Source organism: Geotrypetes seraphini, chromosome 8 (assembly GCF_902459505.1).
Source record: "Geotrypetes seraphini chromosome 8, aGeoSer1.1, whole genome shotgun sequence".
In the NCBI taxonomy this organism is placed as follows: domain Eukaryota; kingdom Metazoa; phylum Chordata; class Amphibia; order Gymnophiona; family Dermophiidae; genus Geotrypetes; species Geotrypetes seraphini.
In genome coordinates this window covers 11,515,953-11,535,829 of record NC_047091.1, presented here as the reverse complement: position 1 = coordinate 11,535,829, position 19,877 = coordinate 11,515,953, and the positions used below count along the sequence as shown (strand labels likewise).

Below are 19,877 nucleotides of genomic sequence, written 5' to 3'. Positions count from 1 at the left end.
CCCAGAGCTCCCCGCCGATGGTGCCTCGCGAGTCAGCTTGGAGCAGTGGGGAAGCCCGGTCTTCCACAACCGCCCACGGAGGGATTCCCCGAAGGATTCCCTCTCAGCTGATTTTTTGACAGCTGATGCCGGCTTGCCTGCTTTAGCGGCTGAGACTATTCAGGTTTCTCAGCCGCTTCAGGCTATGGAGGGAGCTTTTTTGGCGGGAAAACCGCCATCTTCTCTGTCTGGCCCCTCCATTTTGTCTTCCACCTCAGGTGACCTTCCCCCTGTTTTGACTATGCAGGGGCAAGGTTCTGCTGGGTCCCCTGCTGTGGCAGGGAGTCCCTTGGGACCCTCGGGGGGTTTTTCTCCTGAATTTTTCTTTTCTTTATGCAGAGCCTATTTTCAGGCGGCTGGGGGTCCCGGTTGCGCCCAGGGGGTTTCGGGGGGTGGGTTTTCCTCCGCGCTCCCTGCGGCTTTGCCTCTTTCGTCTGGCGTGACGTCCCCTCCGCCGCCTCCCTTGTCCAAGCGTCCGCGGGTGTCGTGGGACGAGAATTTGTGGTCGGAGGAACGGGTCGGTCTGGAGGAGGACCTGGACCCTTCTGAGGAGTTCCAGGACTCTCTGGAGGGGACGGAAGCTGGCGGCGGGTTGTCGGATTTCCCGTTCTCCAGTGACGAGGCGTCCGTGGTGCGCCTTTTTCAGAAAGATGAGCTGCCTGACCTTATTCAGCAGGTTTCTTCGGTTTTGCGTTTTGAGGACGCGCCGCCGGAGACTCCGCGTGTGGGGGACCCCCTGTTACGGGGGATCCGTTCCGTTTCCCGCTCTTTTCCTATGCATCAGGATATTCGGGATATTATTCTGGAGCAGTGGAAAACGCCGGAGACGCCGTTTCGGCTGGCGCGCAGCATGGCTCGCCTGTATCCCATTCCTGAAGGGGATCGGGCTACGTTAGCTTCGCCAGTCGTGGATGCGGTGGTCTCGGCAATTTCCAAGCGGCATACCGTGCCTGTTGAGGGCGGTTCTGCCTTGCGGGACTCTGAGGAGCGCAAATTGGAGAGCATCCTTAAGCAAAATTTTCAGGTCTCTGCCTTTGGGGTCCAGGCGGCTATTTGTGGGGGACTGGTCGCTCGCGCCGTGTTTCGGTGGGCGGAGCGGGTCTTGGATCGAGAGTCTGACGACTGGTCTCTGGTGGATCAGGAGGTAGCGAAGATTGAGATGGCGGCCTCATTCCTCTCAGATGCTCTATATGACTTGGTGCGGATCTCGGCTAAGTCTATGGCTTTTGGCGTGGCCGCAAGGCGTGTGTTGTGGCTGCGCGCTTGGGCGGAGGATGCTGCGTCCAAAGCTAAGCTTACTAAATTTCCCTTTCGGGGGTCGTTTTTGTTTGGAGAGGACTTGGATAAGTTGATTCAGACTTTGTCGGACTCGAAAGTTCCCCGTCTGCTGGAGGACCGTGCCCGTCCGGCGTCTCGGGGGGGTGCGGCCCGGGGGCGTTTGCGGGATTTTCGCAAGTATCGCCCTGGGCGTGGGGCTGCTTCTTTCCAGTCTCCGGGATTTTCCCGGGGTCGGTTCTTCCAGCGCATGCAGCCCTTTCGGGGGGCCCGTCGGGGGGCAGGGAATCCCTCCGCCGGTTCCCCCGCTTCCCGTCCTGCACAATGACGCCTTGCCGGCGCCCCCTTTGGTTCCGGTGGGGGCCCGGCTGCGCGAATTTTTCCCCAAATGGGCCGAGATCACGTCCGATCAGTGGGTCCTGGAGGTGGTGCGGGACGGTTATGCCCTGGAGTTCGCCCGCTCTCTGCCGGATTTTTTCCTCGCTTCTCCATGTCAGACTCCGGGGAAGACGCAGGCTTTTCGCCAGACCCTTCAGCGCTTGCTAGATCTCAGGGCAGTTGTTCCGGTGCCCCCTCCGGAGTGGGGCACGGGCAGGTACTCCATTTACTTTGTGGTGCCCAAGAAGGAGGGGACCTTTCGGCCCATCCTCGATTTGAAAGGGGTCAACAGGGCTCTCAAGATTCCCTCTTTCCGTATGGAAACTCTGCGGTCGGTCATTCTGGCGGTTCAGCCGGGGGAGTTTCTCACTTCTCTCGATCTGACGGAGGCCTACTTGCATGTTCCCATTCGGGCCTCTCATCAGCGTTTCCTGCGCTTTGCGATCTTGGGTCGGCACTTTCAGTTCTGTGCGCTTCCCTTTGGGCTGGCCACGGCTCCTCGGACGTTCACCAAGGTGATGGTGGTCGTCGCGGCAGCCTTGCGGTCGGAGGGCATCCTGGTACACCCCTACCTGGACGACTGGTTAATTCGGGCAAAGTCGTTGCAGGAAAGCTCCCGGGTTACTGCTCGGGTGGTGGAGTTTCTCCGGTCGCTGGGCTGGGTGGTCAACCTTTCCAAGAGTCGGTTGGTCCCGGCTCAGCGTCTGGAGTACCTAGGGGTGCTGTTCGACACCTCCTTGGGGAGGGTCTTCCTCCCAGAGGGCCGGGTGAGCAAATTGCAATCTCAGATTCGCCTGCTTTTGGCGTCCCGGTGTCCTCGGGCGCGAGATTTCCTCCAGGTCTTGGGGTCGATGGCGGCGTCCCTGGACGTGGTGAGGTGGGCGCGGGCCCACATGCGTCCTCTCCAGTATGCTCTGCTCCGGAGGTGGTCTCCCCAGAGGCACGGGATGGATGTTCCGGTCCCCCTGCGAGGCTTGGCGCGCTGCAGTCTGCGTTGGTGGCTCCAGACCCCTCACCTAGTTCAGGGGGTGGGTCTGGATCTCCCGCAGTGGACGGTGCTCCTGACGGATGCGAGTCTCCTGGGTTGGGGGGCTCAGTGTTTGGGTCACTCAGCTCAGGGCACCTGGTCCGCGGAGGAGGCCGCCTGGTCGATCAACGTGTTGGAGACCAGAGCGGTCCGTCTGGCGCTGTTGGTTTTCCACTCCCTGTTGCTGGGCAAGTCGGTCAGAGTGCTGTCGGACAATGCCACGGCGGTGGCTTAGGTCAATCGTCAGGGGGGCACCAAGAGCACTCAGGTGGCGCAGGAGGCGGCTCTGCTCATGGTTTGGGCGGAATCCCATCTGCTGGACCTCTCGGCCTCTCATATAGCCGGAGTAGAAAATGTTCAGGCAGACTTCCTCAGTCGTCACTTTCTAGATCCAGGAGAGTGGTGTCTCCTCGCCGAGGCGTTTCAGTTGATAGTGCAGGCTTGGGGGCAGCCCCTGATGGACCTGATGGCCACGGGTGGCAACGCCAAAGTGCCCCGCTTCTTCAGTCGTCGCAGGGACGGTCTGGCCGAGGGTCTGGTTGCTCTGGTCCAGCAGTGGCCAACGGAGGGGCTGTTGTATGTGTTCCCTCCTTGGCCGCTGGTGGGCAGAGTGCTTCTTCGCATTGTTCACCATCCGGGTTTGGTGGTGCTGGTGGCGCCGGATTGGCCTCGCCGTCCGTGGTATGCGGATCTGGTGAGGCACCTGGTAGCGGATCCTCTTCCTCTGCCTCTCTCGGACGACCTTCTGATGCAGGGTCCCATTCCCATGTTCGACCCGTCTCCCTTCTGTCTTACGGCGTGGCTCTTGAAAGGGGTCGCCTTAGCAAGAAGGGATATTCAGACAAGGTGATCTCTACACTGTTGGGGTCCCGGAGGCTTTCTACCTCTCGGGCATATGTGCGGGTTTGGCGTCTCTTTGAGGAATGGTGTCGGGCGCGGGGAGTGACCTCTTTTCGCGCTTATCTGCCTAACATTCTGGAGTTCTTGCAGGATGGCCTGGATAGAGGCCTGGCTTGGTCTTCTCTCCGGGTTCATATTGCGGCCCTGTCGGCCTTTCGAGGGTTGGTGTCAGGTCAGCGTTTATCGGCTCTTCCTGATGTGATTCGGTTTTTGCGGGCGGCCAAGTTGCTTAGGCCTCCCCTACGGCCCTCGGTTCCCTCTTGGGATCTTAATCTGGTTCTCTCTGTTTTGGTGCGTCCGCCTTTCGAGCCCTTGGACGACTGTTCTTTGAAGGACCTTACTTTGAAGGCGGTCTTTTTGGTGGCCATTACTTCTGCTAGGCGTGTTTCTGAGCTGCAGGCTTTCTCTTGTAGGGCTCCCTTCTTGGAGTTTTCTAGGGAGCGGGTCGTCTTGCGGCCTGTTCCTTCCTTTCTGCCGAAGGTTGTTTCTCCTTTTCATGTCAATCAATCGGTGGTTCTCCCGGTCTTGGGTGGTCGGGAGGGCTCTTCTGAGCAACGGCAGCTGCGCAAGTTGGATGTCGGTCGGGTCCTTCGCTCTTATGTGCAGCGGACCCAGGAATTCCGGAAGTCCGATCATCTCTTTGTCCTCCTGGCGGGTCCTCGTCGGGGAGCGGGCGCTTCTAAGGCTACTATTGCGCGCTGGATCAAGGAGACGATTGCTTCCGCTTATCTTCTGAAACAGCAGCCTGTTCCGGAGTTTCTCAAGGCTCATTCCACTCAGGGTCAGGCGGCTTCTTGGGCTGAGTCGTCGCTCGTGCCTCCAGTGGATATTTGTAAGGCTGCGGTTTGGTCCTCCTTGCATTCCTTTGTTCGTCATTATCGGGTTGATGTGCAGGCGCGTCGGGACGCGGTGTTCGGTGAGCGTGTACTGGTATCGGCCCTTCGGGGGTCCCGCCCGTGAGAGGGACTGCTTTGGTACGTCCCATTCGTAAAGTTAACCTCTACTGGTCTGGAGAGTGCTAAAGAAGGAGAAATTAGGTTCTTACCTGCTAATTTACTTTCTTTTAGCTTCTCCAGACCAGTAGAGGTCCCCACCCTGTCTGTTGTTGTTGTTGTTGGGGCTGTTGCGCGGGCAGTTTTTGGTTTTTGCTGCGGGTTCTAGTATTTTTCTAGGGCCGGGGAGAATTGAAGAACAGCGGCTGTGGCTCGGCTGGCTTAGCTGGCGAGCTGTGGGGACATTCTTCCTTCGGGAATTTCTCCTCTGCATTTTCCAACAGCATTTTGGGTATGTTATTTGTTACTCCTTTTGGAGTATTGTTTTTTCTCTCTGTTGTTTTCCAGTTCTTGGTTCTGCTTGGCTATTTGGCAGACTGAGGGAAATAGAGAGGAGGGGCTAGGATATACTGTCCCAAAGTTTTGTTTTCAGTCTCCACCTGCTGGTCATGATTAGATATATACCCATTCGTAAAGTTAACCTCTACTGGTCTGGAGAAGCTAAAAGAAAGTAAATTAGCAGGTAAGAACCTAATTTCTCCTTCACCCTTATATGTCTGAGCTAACTACCATTAAAGTATGGTCTGAGCTACACAAGGAGTCTCAAACTTTAGTCCTCAAGGGCTACAAACCAGTCGGATTGTCAGGGTATCCCGAATGAACGTGCAAGAGAAAGTCATGTATATCCCACTCTGCCGCAAAACACCATCACTTACAGCCTTTACATGCAAGAGATGTTATATTGGCAAATGAGATCTTTGTAATTATTGCAACACCACAGATTTGGGCCTCTTTATATTTCAAGGGTTTCTCATTCAAATACTGATCTCTAAATGAGTCTATGGCGAAATACATTGTTAGAGCTTAAGTCTGTGCTGTGAGTGCTTCCCAACCAGTTCTTGGAGGCAAACCTAACAAGACTGATTTTCTGGGCTACCACAAAGAATATGCATGAGGCAGATTTGCATACACTGAGTCTTCATTGTAGCAAGAAAACCTGACGAGCTAGGTGTGCCTCCAGGAGAGGATCAAGAATACTTTTCTAAATTATGAATTATTTAGAAGTACTATTCTCTTTTTATTAAGGAATGAGAGGTCTAGATAAAGTTAAATTACTTGTATTTGAGCAGAAAAGACAGGCAGGAAAATGCTTTTCCAAAAATGGAATTCAGTGGCCTTAGCAAACCTTGAGAAACACACTTTGGAGACACTGATAAAGAAAGAGCCTGTACGTCAGTGAGATTCAATAAGATTAGTATATGCTGGACCTGCTGATATTTTAACAGCAGAGATGAAAAAATCCCCCCCACACAAGAAAAGTTGTTCTTACTTAACAGAAGGATAGTTGACTTTATTGGTTAGAAAGGTAGGAAAATATTTTGAAAATTTGGATGTTGACTACAATTTTTAGGATACTGGGCAAGACAGCTTTGGCTGCTGCTTTTGGGCAATAGTAAGGAGTCTTAATTTTGTTTCTCTAGCCTCCTTCCTCCAAGTATCTAAATGCTCTAAATGAGTCCAGCCTCACCTGCGTACGTTCTAGTTTAGCAGGAACTAGTCCAACTTTGACTTGAATCCCTGGAGGGTGTTTTCCCCTATAACAGACTCCGGAAGAGCGTTCCAGTTTTCTACCACTCTGGGTGAAGAAGAACTTCCTTACGTTTGTACGGAATCTATCCCCTTTCAACTTTAGAGAATGCCCTCTCGTACTCCCTACCTTGGAGAGGGTGAACAGTCTATCTATATCTACTAAGCCTGTTCCCTTCAGTATTTTGAATGTTTCGATCATGTCCCCTCTTTTCAAGGGAGAAGACACCAAGTTTCTCCAATCTCTTACTGTATGGCAACTCCTCCAGCCCCTTAACCATTTTAGTCGCTCTTCTCTGGACCCTTTCGAGTAGTACCGTGTCCTTTCCATTTAGCCACCTCTTGTTAGAGAAAATAGTAGCTCTAGACCACAGCAAGAGCTAATCTTAGATGCAGTCCTGGCTCAGGAATTCCAGCTGTTTTTGGATCTGAGCTTGAACGCCCCATAACAAATCCAATTCCTATCTTACATGGAACCATCCCAGTGGCTCCCATTGAACCCGAGTCTTTAGCAGTGGCTCTTTCTGGGCTGACAACAGATGCCAATTTCTCAGGTCACTTTGGAAGTTGACATCTCTGGTCAGGGTCTAGGGAAGAAACAAGACTGGAACAGGCATAGATGTTCATGAGAGTACTGAAAGGATGAGCAGTGCCAATTCTTGAAGCAGGGGCCCATCTAGCCTTTGCTGGCACGAAGGAGTAGCTTAGTTGTTGGAGAAGCAAGTTGCAAACTAAGGATCTATGTTCAAGGCCTGTCTAAAAAAGTATCTCTTTGTTTGCCTTTACAGAGCTGTCACTTTCTTATTTATATTTGTGACAGAGTTCCTTTTTCTAGTTTTAAATTTGAACGTAAACTGCTCTTGACAGAAGGGTGGTATAGGAAACGATTTTACAGTAAACAATAATGGAAATTGTTTTTCAAATCCTGTTGCTTCCAGGATAGTTTTTTGACCTTATCCAAGTAACTTCACCTTCCATTGCCTCAGGCACAACTAGACCTTAAGCCAGTTTCGGTAGGGCAATGATTCATGTACCTAGAGCTCAGATTTCGAATGGGAAAGTAATCTAAAATCCATATCCAATTTCTTCCATATACCATAAGCAAGTGAAGATTAAAAACTGAAGTACTGTCTATCTACAAGCACAGAAAACAATCCAGTGCAAATCATAACCTGCTATCTATAATAATAAAACCCTAGTGCGCACATGCGCTGTTGAACGATCGTGAGTCCTGGTAGCGTGAGGTGTGCTTCTGTGTCACTCCTCACGGCGCCTGTGCTAGCTGGAGGCGTGTGTTCCAGGGACTCCTCCCTCCGCTTTCCACCTTCCCGACATAGTGCTGAAGGAGTCGGGGTTGCTGCTGCCGCCACACTCTGTCTTCCTGCAGCCCCGCCCACCTCCATGAAGGAGGAGATCTGGGCTGAGAGGTGAACGATGCAGCCCCAGCTCCAGTTCAAGGAATGGAGGGAGGGTAAGAATGGGAGGGGGGGTGGAAACGGAAGGGGGCCATGGGGCAGGCAGGCATTGCACAACAGGGGAGAGGGAAAGGGGGCTGCTTGGAGGGCAAGGGGGGCAGACAGCAATCATCAGGGGGGAACTGAAGGGGGCCATGGAGCACACAGGCATGGCACAACAGGCATGGGGCAGGCAGGCATTGCACAACAGGGGACCAGGGGGAGAGAGAAAGGGGGCTGCTTTGGGGGGTGGGGGTAGACAGCAGTCATCAGGGGGGAACAGAAGGGGGCCACGGAGCACGCAGGCATGGCACAACAGGCACGGGGCAGGCAGGCATTGCACAACGGGACCAGGGGGAGAGGGAAAGGGGGCTGCTTTGGTGGGAGGGGGCAGACAGCAATCATCAGGGGGGAACAGAAGGGGGCCACGGAGCACGCAGGCATGACACAACAGGGGGAGAGGGAAAGGGGGCTGCTTGGAGGGCAAGGGGGGCAGACAGCAATCATCAGGGGGGAACTGAAGGGGGCCATGGAGCACACAGGCATGGCACAACAGGCATGGGGCAGGCAGGCATTGCACAACAGGGGACCAGGGGGAGAGAGAAAGGGGGCTGCTTTGGGGGGTGGGGGCAGACAGCAGTCATCAGGGGGGAACAGAAGGGGGCCACAGAGCACGCAGGCATGGCACAACAGGCATGGGGCAGGCAGGCATTGCACAACAGGGGACCAGGGGGAGAGAAAAAGGGGGCTGCTTTGGGGGGTGGGGGCAGACAGCAGTCATCAGGGGGGAACAGAAGGGGGCCACGGAGCACGCAGGCATGGCACAACAGGGGGAGAGGGAAAGGGGTGTGCTGGGGGGCAGAAAACAATCATGCTTTGCTCTGGGAGGGGGGGACAGAAGGGGGCCACGGAGAGACAGGCAGGCATGGTGCAACAGAGAAATACAGGTAGGCAGGGGGGCCAGGGAGAGACACACACAGAATGAATGACAGACAGACAGCGTCCAAGGAGAGAGAGACAAAGAAAAAACCCAGACAGACATCTGCTCTAGCGCCCATTAATGTAACGGGCTTAAAGACTAGTAACTATATTTAACTTGTAACCCATGCTGAGCTCTTTGGGGAAAACGGGATAGTAAACAAATCGTATATGCTAAATTGTAGTTATATCGCCAATAGATTTTTATAGTTTAGTACTGTACTTTGGTGGTTGCTCCAATTGTACCGGAATCGAAAACTTGGTAAAAGTAACCACTTTAAAACTATAAATTTAATGAGTGGCTGTTCATCGGTGCATATTTCAGGATCTCAACAAACCAGAATCCTAAAACACAACTTGGTTTATGCAAGTGCAGTACGGTTCTCATAAGAAGCAATTTGGTTATGTTTTGGTTAGTAAGATTATATAGTCCAGTAAACACAGTATGGTGTAAACAAAAAATCGCAACAAAATACTTTCACTAAATGTAGTATAATAGATGGAGACTTCACCAAAAGACAGCCAATACAAACCAACCCAATTTCTTGTACAGTCTCTCTGGATGCTGAATGGATAGGATCTTGTATCTCTATTAGCCTTAGCTGCAGGAAACTAAAAGATGATCCCTCCCCTTTGGGCTACCTGCCCTGGAGCTTCCTGTCTTGCTCAGTTTGTTCTGCAGCTTCTCTGCATGGTATCATCTTAGTTAATTCTGCTCGTGATATTTTTTTTTTCCCCGTGGGTTTGTCCACGTGCTGCGGATCAACTTGGTGCGAGTGATCCTTCACCGGGAGATCACAGACATTTTAAAGTTTGTCTGCTTCCAGAGGGTGCTCTGTAAGCCTGAAACTGCAGTAAGCCCTCTGGACAGCCTGCAGATTGGATCGGGTCTCCAGGTTCGGGAGCCATCTCCCCTGGTTCGTCCGCAAATTTAGCCTGCACGAGTTAATTTAAATGCAAAAAAGGAGCACAAGCCTGCCACCACAGCGGCTTAAGGCCTGCCCCAACAAAACCTCATGGGCATAAAAAAAACCTCCTTTTTGCCAAATTTTAAAATGAATGGTCAGCGTTTCACAATTCTGTGCTGCCTCAGGGTGTAGCTGCCAATCAATCATCTTCAGGGAGCTCAAACAAATCTCTCCCTGCACTGCACGGATTTGTGAAACGCTGGCCATTGTTGGTGCGCCGATCTTCTGCATAAGACAAGTAGTTTTTGCACTATTATCCTGTTCTCATTCATTGCATTGCACAGAGTCATTTTGAATTTGGCAGAAAGGAAGTTGTTTATGCCCATGAGGTTTTGTTGGGGTTGGCCTTAAGCCGCTGCTACATTTTCTGAGGCTTTGTCTTCCTTTTTTTGCATTTAAATTAACTCGTGCAGTTAAATTGGGTTGGCTTGTTTGCTGTTTTTTGGTGAAGTCTCCATCTATTGCACTACATTTGGAGAAAGTGTTTTGTGATTTGGTTAGTAAGATTGACATGCCAAAAAACTGCAGGAGAATGTACACGATGAAGGCAGTCTTTATTATGACAAATAAATCTTTTGAATAAAAACCTTTTACCAGGTAGGGGACCCAACACGGTCCGTGTTTCGGACTAACCTTCGTCAGGGGTCCACTTTTGATAAAGGAGAAATTTTTCAAAAGAAAAAAGAGCCTTGAGCAAGTAACAATTGTAGACACGCTGAAAAGACCGCCAGAGTGTCTACAATTGTTACTTGCTCAAGGCTCCTTTATCAAAAGTGGACCCCTGACGAAGGTTAGTCCGAAACACGGACCGTGTTGGGTCCCCTACCTGGTAAAAGGTTTTTATTCAAAAGATTTATTTGTCATAATAAAGACTGCCTTCATCGTGTACATTCTCCTGCAGTTTTTTGGTTTGTTTGTTCTGGATTGTTTTTCACTGCAGAGAGTTGAACCCTGGTTCTTTCCTTTGTTTTGGTTTGTTGCTTAGTAAGATTGACATGCCTCGCTGATGGACATTATTATAATGGGAGGCAAAGCAGAGGGATCTCTCCAAATGTAGAAAGAGGGTAATTTTATAACAGTTTTCCACATGCAAAGTGTGTTATACATACAGAAGGAGGCTCTTGTGAAGTTGTGCAGCCAAATTACCTACTCACTGACAGAATGGCATTTAGGTATTTCCCGATCTGTAGTTTGGATAGAGTAGATGTGGAATTGGGATGCATGTGCCTGTTTTATAAAATACACACGTATGTGCACACATTTGCACTCCTTTGGAGCGGGGATAGTCAAATGGGGATTGATTCTGACTACCTCTTTTATAAAAACACACAGGTGTTTGTTGTCTTTACAGTAAGCTTAAAATAGGTGCTTTTTTTCTGTCTTTGACAAAGGCATCCTTTTATAAAACTAATGTTTAACGAAGTGGGAAGTTTCAACAGTCTGCAAGTCCTCTGCTCCTTTCTTCTGACAGGGTGCTTTGTGCATGCCATGAAAGAGACCTAACTTTCTTCAGCTAATTATTTCTGGGTCTAAGACAGGGGTGTCAAAGTCCCTCCTCGAGGGCCACAATCCAGTTGGGTTTTCAGGATTTCCCCAATGAATATGCATGAGATCTATTTGCATTCACTGCTTTCATTGTATGCTAATAGATCTCATGCATATTCATTGGGGAAATCTTGAAAACCCGACTTTGACACCCCTGGTCTAAGACATACCAGCATAGTTCATCTGCTGCTCATTTTCTAAACAAATTATTCTGATGATACCTCTTGTCTCTTCCCCCCCTAGAATGAGATGGTGCGAGAACTGGACGGTCACGTTCTCAAGTGCGTGAAGGACCAGAATGGGAACCATGTGGTTCAGAAGTGCATTGAATGCGTGCAACCCCAGTCCTTACAGTTCATCATTGATGCTTTTAAGGGTCAGGTAAGCTCTTGAAATCATGCCTTCAGGTTACCTTGTTCTGTCTTTTCTTTATCGGGTAGGATGACTGGGAAGCAGTCTGATCTAAGGGCTAGGAGTGCTGTGTCTCCTTTTCTGCTGCCAATTCTGAGACTTATTACAGTAAATTATTTCACTACATCCATGACCTCTTCTTTTCTTCAAGCACCCCTCTTCCCCCCCCCCCCCCCCGCCAATCCTCTGTTCCCAAAATGCTGTTGTCCTACCCCTAGCTGCCCCTGCCACTTATCTCTAAGAACAGCAAAGCAAGCGGTATCACTTCCACTGTCTCTAGCAGGGTTTCCCACTGCTCTTTATGGATTGATGACAACTATCCACTTTCACCCCTTCTCCTCCCCCAAACAGTAAATACATACTTTATGTTCTGTGCACATTTACTCTAAACCAGTGGTCTCAAACTCGCAGCCCACCAGGAACTATTTTGAGGCCCTCGGTATGTTTATCATAATCACAAAAGTAAAATAAAACAGTTTCTCTATCATATGTCTCTAGCTATAAATGACAATATTATTATTAAGACTTAGCCAAAAGGAAAGATTTAAGAACTATAAAGAGTTTTATCCCAGGACAAGCAGGCAGGTATTCTCACTAGTGGGTGATGTCATCCGACAGAGCCCCGATACGGACGTGTCACAAGCATGTCTTGCTAGAAGAAACTCAGAAGTTTCGAGATGCCCGCACCGCGCATGCGCCAGTGCCTTCCCGCCCGATGGTCAGTTCTTTTTCTTCCGCGGAGCTGAGAAGTCTATCTTCAATTTTGCGCCCATTGAATCTCTTTTTGCCTTCTGTTTTTGCCACAGGTTAAGTTCTTTTGACTCTCCGGTACTTTGTTTCTTTCTTTGATTTCTTTTTTTTTTTTAATTTTTTGCTTCTGACACCGGGTCGGCCGCGTGGCTGGAGCCCCGCGCCTTCGACCTTGCGGCGGAACTTTTCCGGCCTATGTCCCGGCCGATCACCGGTTTTAAGAAGTGTAGCAAGTGCCAGCGCGCGATTTCGCTCACGGACCCTCATCGACGCTGCTTACAGTGTCTGGGACCAGATCACTTTCCGAAATCATGCCGGCCTTGCTCCACGTTAACAGCGAGAGCGTTTAAGCGCCGCTGTCTGCTGTGGGAGTCCATGTTCAAGATGGAAGCTTCGTTGGATCCGTCAGCTTTGACATCGACTGGTGCTTCGACTTCTTCGGCGAAGCCCTCTGCCTCCCCGGCTCCTTTGGGCCTTCTGAAGCCGGCATCGTTCACGCCGGTTTCGGCCTCGACTTCGGCGCCAGTGCCTTCCTCCGTCTCCTCGGAGCAGGTATCGACCCCTACAGTTCCACCGGTGGTGCTTAAGGTGCCGAAGGCTGGCAAGCAGAAGCACGTGGCACCGAAAGAGCGCGGAGACCGTGCGGAAGGGCCCCCTTTTGGTGCGGATCCCTCCATATCGGCTTCGTTGCGGTCCATCCTCGAGGCTCAGTTTGTGACCCCGGCTGATTGCCTCAATCCAGGGTGACCTCCCCGTTCCGATTCCGAGGGGCGGACCGCCCCTCCTCCTCCGCCGCGCCGCACGACCTCGTTGCTCGGCGAGGAGGAGCGGCGAGCGGTGTCCAGGTCCTCGAGGCGGTCCTCGGTTAGTGCTATGCCTCCTTTGGAACCGATTCCCTCGAGGAAGGCCTCCCTTAGTGATATGCCTCGCTTGGAGCCTATCCCCTCGAGGAAAGCTTCATTTAGTGATTTACCTCCATTGGAACCTGTGACCCCGCCCCATGACACTGTGTGGCGTCCACCTTCGAGGCCTCCCAGTCCGGGGCATAGCAGAAAGCAGGACGAGTTCTTCCGGACCCCCTATCAAGCATGGGTGGCGTCGGGGGAGGCACCAGCTCTTCCGCCTCTTCGTTCGACGGCCTCGAGCCCGATCTGCTCCTTGGAGGCTTCTGATCAGGTTTCTCACAGACGGGCTCGATCCCCTTCCAGGCATCATGAGGGGCATCGATCCAGACACTCCTCGAGGCATTCCTCTCGACACTCGACCGTCTCGCCTCAGAAGAAATTGCCTCGGATGGGGTATGCTGCTTCGGCTGGGTCTCCTCCTCCGGGCCCGGAGTTCGAGGACCCCGAGGTTTTCTACTCAACCTGTTGCTCTCAGGCCTCTATGAAGCCCGAAGCCTCGTCTTCTTCTAGCCCTTCTCGTAAACCGGCGACGGCTGACCAACTGTCTTTTTCCTCATTTCTCAGACAGATGGCGGATGACATGGACATTACTCTCGATGCTGGATCTCGATACTCCAAGGAGTACCTCGACACCATGCACTTGCCTCGCCCTCCAGCCGAGTCCTTGCGCCTCCCTCTGCACAAGCTCCTCGACCAGACCTTCATGAGGTGCTTTGAGTCTCCTTACTCTATCCCTGCGGTCCCTGGAAAATTGGATGCTCGGTACCGCACGGTGCATCATAAGGGCTTCGAGGGTCCTCAGCTTTCTCACCAGTCCCTCCTGGTCGAATCCTCGCTCAAGCGGTCTCATCCTGGCCAGGTCTATGCTTCAGTGCCTCCGGGACGCGAGGGCAGAACCATGGATAAGTTTGGTCGACGCATCTATCAGAATTCGATGATGACGTCCCGAGTCCTGAATTACAATTTCCACTTCGCCGCCTACTTGGAATTTTTTCTGCCTGTGCTTCGGAAATTCACACCATATATCGAGTCCCAGGCTCGGTTTGAGTTTGAGGAAGTAGTTGCTTCACTGTCCCAGCTTCGTCTTCAGTTGATGCAATCTGCCTATGATGCTTTCGAGCTCTCGGCCCGAGCAGCGGCCTGTTCTGTGGCGATGCGCCGGTTGGCCTGGTTGCGGACCATTGACATGGACCCGAACCTTCAGGACCGCCTGGCAAACATCCCGTGTGCTGGGGCGGATCTTTTTGACGAATCCATCGAGACAGTCACAAAGAAATTGTCCGATCATGAAAAGTCCTTTCAGTCCATTCTTAGGCCGAAGCCTAAGCCTCAACAGACTCGACCCTCTCGTCCACCGTTGATTTATCAGCGACGTTATCAGCTGAGGCAAACTCCGCCTGCGAGGCAACCGGCGAAGCGACAGCCTCCTCAGAAGGGTCAGCCAAAGTCTCAGTCGCCTGCTGTCCCTAAGGCCACTCAGCCTTTTTGACTGTTTCGTCGAGGGCATAACCAACCTCGTTCTGCCTCCCCATGTTTTTCCCATCGGAGGGCGCCTCCATCATTTTTATCATCGATGGGAGGCCGTAACCTCCGACCTCTGGGTCCTTACTATCATCAGGGAAGGATACTCTCTTCATTTCCATCGGGTCCCTCCGGACCACCCGCCAAGAGAGTATCCTTCCAACTTGACACAGACCGCCCTTCTTCTTCAGGAAGCCCAAGCTTTGTCCGGCTCCGGGCCATCGAGCCGGTCCCTGTGGACCAACACAACCAGGGGTTTTACTCCCGGTACTTCCTTGTTCCGAAGAAGTTTTACCTCATGCAAAATTGTCATTTCTTTAATAAGACATTAACTATTTTTTCTGAGGCCTTCCAAGTACCTACAAATCCAAAATGTGGCCCTGAAACGGGTTTGAGTTGGAAACTACTGATCTAAACCAACTAAAGACAGATTAAAGCTTGATGACGTTTACGTATTACTTATTTTTATGTTAAGACATGAAGGATCTTGTGTAGTAGAACAAGCTGGTCATTTTGATATGTACAGACAGCACTACTATTAGGAAAATCTCTGAATTGAAACCTGATTAGATGTTGAACCGAAGTGGTAGTTTTATTCAACTGTCCTCAGTTTTAATCATATTGTGATGTTTTTGTTTTATTTTTGTGTGTTATTTTGTACCCTGCCAAACTAGATCGTGAGAGATATAAATTGTGTTTGTATTTCCTTCAGTTGTTTCAGGTGGGTTTGGGTTTTTTTTTTTTGACCCAGTAATTTTCTCCTACTTTACAACAACATCAGAGTCTGCACAATAAACTTACAATAAAAGACAAAACGAAAACACGGGGTCAATTATTTGGTGTGGTTTAATAGGGCAAGATAGGCTTATGCCCAGATGAACCACCAGGAGCATGCATTCAGAGGCATTTCAGCACCACCTGTTGCTGCTTCTGGTGTAAGCAACTTAGAATTAACATGTCTGACTGGGGTATGATAGGTATGCCAGGTGATGTGACCTGGCATGGCCACTTTCTGGGATAGGATGCTGGTCTTGATACACCAATATTCTGACCCATCATGGTGCACACGGCACTACTCGAAAGCGTCCAGAGAAGAGCGACTAAAATGGTTAAGGGGCTGGAGGAGTTGCTGTACAGTGAGAGATTGGAGAAACTGGGCCTCTTCTCCCTTGAAAAGAGGAGACTGAGAGGGGACATGATCGAAACATTCAAAATACTGAAGGGAATAGACTTGGTAGATAAAGACAGGTTGTTTACCTTCTCCAAGGTAGAGAGAACGAGAGGGCACTCTCTAAAGTTAAAAGGGAATAGATTCCGTACAAATGTAAGGAAGTTCTTCTTCACCCAGAGAGTGGTGGAAAACTGGAACGCTCTTCCGGAGTCTGTAATAGGGGAAAACACCCTCCAGGGAGTCAAGTCAAAGTTAGACAAGTTCCTTCTAAACTGGAACGTACGCAGGTGAGGCTGGACTCATTTAGAGCACTTGTCTATGACCTAAGGGCCACCGTGTGAGCGCTCTTCTGGGCACGATGGACCACTGGTTTGACCCAGCAGCGGCAATTCTTATGTTCTTAAGCAGGCAGGTATATTCTCACATGTGCGCAATGTCATCCACAGAGCCTGGCATGAACATGTTCCAAAGCGTACTGTCATTTTAAAACGTTAGCACTGTCAATACCACGTGTGTGCCTTCCTGCCTGATGTTGGCTTGTGGAAAATACTCTGCTCCTTATTGATGACAACCTTATTATCCATCCAAATGTTGTTTTTCTCAGCCTGCTGCCTCTTCATGCCAGTCTACTCGTAGATGCCTTCATCAACAGACAACAAAAACAGCAAATGTCTTTTCAAAGTCTCAACAGTCTTTTTAAATTTCTCTTAGAGAGCATAGCCAACTTCTCTCTCTCTCTTTTCCCAGCACATTTACCAGTTGGAGATAGAATTCATCATTCTGTTACATCCACTCTGGAGTCTGTACAGTAGATGCTCAATCTGTACCTATGAACTGGATCTTCCAGAAAGCCACATATTGTTTTCTGCTTCTCCTTCTTAGCAGAGGAACACAGAGCCCTCTACATTTTGTTCTTAATGCAAGCAAACCATGGAGAAGTGTTTCTGACCTGCTCTGCTGCTTTTATTCCTTTTAACATTTAGCTCCCAAATATATCATTAAGCTTTTCTCTTTTGCAACCAACAGACATAAGAGAAACTCACAAATTTTGTTTTTCCGCCTGTTAGAGGATGTAAACTTTAAAAAATCATCAAAATCATTTTTTCATATCAAGCAGCATTATGGGATAAGGATTTAGAACAATTGCTTTTGCTTATCGATACTTATGGGGAATTTAGGAGACATCTAAAAACATATCTGTTTTCGAAGTATTTAGGCAGCTAATTCGTAAAAATTTTATTATGCACTATTTTGATCATTTCAGGGTCTAATTATTGGCTTTTAACTTTTTGTAGTTCTATTCAACTTTTTTATTATTATTATTATTTTTTTTTAACTATTGTAAATCGCATAGAACTTTATGGCCTTGCAGTATATAAACTGATTATTATTATGATGATTATTATTCGGTGGGTTCAGTCCCTCGAGACCCCTTATTCAGAGATTCTCTGCATGGGAAAGGAAGCAATTCCCACGGAACCCGACTGCAGCTTCACAGGGCAAGCTTCAGGTGGACCCTGTGGAGCCAGTCTGCTGTGTGCCACCATCAGAGCTCGGGGTTCATCCCCCTAGGAGCTAGCTTGCCTTCTGACCTTGTCAGAGATTTAAGCGCAGGCTATATGTGCCCTGAGTAAGAACCCTTTAGGTATCAGAGTGCAGGAATGTGTTTTTCCGCCCCCGGTTACATGTTGAGGTTCTGAGGGGATGGGGGTTTCAATCTGGGTCCATCTGACTGGCATCCTGAAGATGTGGAGATTTTTTTTTTTTTTTAAATAATTAAAACTTTTATTGAAAAAATGCACACAGGAAGAACACAACAAGATAAATACTACAATCCAACAAAGAAATAGGAGTCTGGAGAAAATTTGAAGCAGAAATTTCTTTCCTTTCACTTCAGCTGCAGAGACAGAGCTGACAAGGAGGCACTTTTGAGAGACTGTAAGTACAGCCCCATTGTTTCTTATGGTAAAATCAGGGAGGAGGGTCATCTAAAAACATTGTTTTTAGCAGTTTCTGGGGGTAGGGTTCAGGTTTTCCACCTCCAGAACCCCTATTTCAGTGTTTTTTTATTTTTTTGAATCATCTCCATAGTGATCCTAGTAGCCCCAGACAGTCCTTGCTGTCCATGGTATGCGGATCTCATCCATCTTCAATGGGATAAAAAGCTCAAGGTCCCTGTTCTTCATGACCACCTCATTCAAGGACTGGTTCCTATGGAGAACCCCAGCACTTTGGTCTTACGGGCATGGCTCTTGAGTGGAAGGCCTTGATTCTGAGGGCTATCTCAATGTAGTTGTTGCCACTCTTTTGAGGGCCAAGAAGTCCTTTACTATGGTGGCTTACGCCAAGGCTTGGAAGGCTTTCCAGCAGTGGTGTGCTAGAGACCAGGTGGAGCTGGTGCATGTTCCCATTCCGGTGGTCTTAGACTTCCACCAGGTCAGTCTAGAAAGAGGCATGGCAGTGGCAGGCCTGTCCTGTTTTAAAGCGCACAACAGTTTCAGTTCACTTATGGCTCATCCGGATGTGACCAGATTTCTCGGGAGTTCTTTGCTTGCGGCCATCCCTGTGATAGCCTTTCCCTATATGGAATCTTCATGTGGTGCTCAAGGGGCTTGCTGAGCTCCCTTTGAGTTGCTTAAGGATTCTTCCTTTCTGGACTTTATGGTCAAGACCAGGGTTCCTCATTGTGATTGTTTCTTCTAGGTGTATTTCTGAACTGCAGGCTCTCTTGTAGAGAGCCCTTTTTATGGATCATGGAAGCCAATGTTTCCTTCCATACAGTTCCTTCCTTTCTTCTGAAAGTGGTTTCAGATTTCCATGTCAACCAGGAAATTCATATGCCTGCTTTTCGCCCCATGGGATCGGAGCAAAAGAATATGATCTTACAGAGACTAGACATGCAGAGAGTCTTACTCCACTACTTAGAAAGGACCAGTGACTTCTGTCTTTCTGGCCATCTGTTTGTCCTGACTAGCCAATCCAGGTGTGGTAGGTCTCAAGGCCTCTATTACTCAATGGATCTGCATTGCCATTTCATTGGCATACATCACCTGTGGTAAGCAACCACCGGTTTCTCTCAAAGCTCACTCAACCACGGGTGTCACAGCTTCGTGGTCAGAATCTTGAGCGATTCATCCGGCTGAGATTTGTAGAGTTGCTGCTTGGTCCTTCATGAGGTTCTACAGAGTGGACATAGTGGTTAAGTCTGAAACTGCCTTTGGGGGGTCTCTGCAGGCAGGCTCTTCTATCCCATCCTAGATATTGCCATTGCTTTGGTACGTCACCTATTGTGCAGACTCTGGAATTGATGTAACAGAATGAAAGATTATGTTCTTACCTTTGATAATCTTCATTCTGTAAATCCACGGAGGAGTCTGTATGGCCCACCCTCCGTCTATTCTGATTTTTTTCTATATCGCCTGCATTTTCTGCCTCGCATATTTCTTCCTTCAGGCTGAATTATCTTCCAACCAGCAGACGGGCCCTGCAGAGAATCATTCTACATAAATGAGTACATATCTTAGCTGCTGACTAATTTCGAGTTCGTGCTTGTTGCACATAGCAAGTTGGTTCTTATTGCTGCCATTTTCATGCCTGTTTTTCATGTTCTCTGTTTATTAATTGTTCACTTATATATTGCAAAGCAGAATAATGTTTTGTTTGTGGGGAAGTTCCGTGTGCCCCCTTCTATATGTGCTTTCTTCCAGTACTGTTTGCTTTTGGACTCAACTGTAGGGGAGCTGTGTGTTCCTCTACTAAGTAGGAGGAGCAGAAAACAATGTGTGGCTTTCTACAAAACCCGGTTCACGGGTACAGATTGAACACCTACTGTACAGACTCCTTTGTGGACTTAAAGAATGAAAATTATTAAAGGTAAGAATGTACGCTTTCATTTTTATCCAACTAGACACACATAACATCAGACAAATGGGTCCATCAGGTAGTCTGTCAAGGATGTGGCCTTCACCACTTGAAA

At 49.5% G+C, this 19,877-nt stretch overlaps 1 protein-coding gene across 16 annotated transcripts in view; it reads left to right on the top strand.

Annotated features, from left to right (window-relative positions):
• PUM1 (pumilio RNA binding family member 1) overlaps positions 1-19,877 on the top strand; it is a 235,689-nt gene that overhangs the window by 197,158 nt on the left and 18,654 nt on the right. For all 16 annotated transcript variants that reach the window (XM_033955218.1, XM_033955226.1, XM_033955225.1 and 13 more), the window contains one exon: positions 11,387-11,524. In XM_033955218.1, the coding sequence (XP_033811109.1) occupies positions 11,387-11,524 (138 nt within the window). The remainder of the gene's footprint in view (positions 1-11,386; positions 11,525-19,877) is intronic.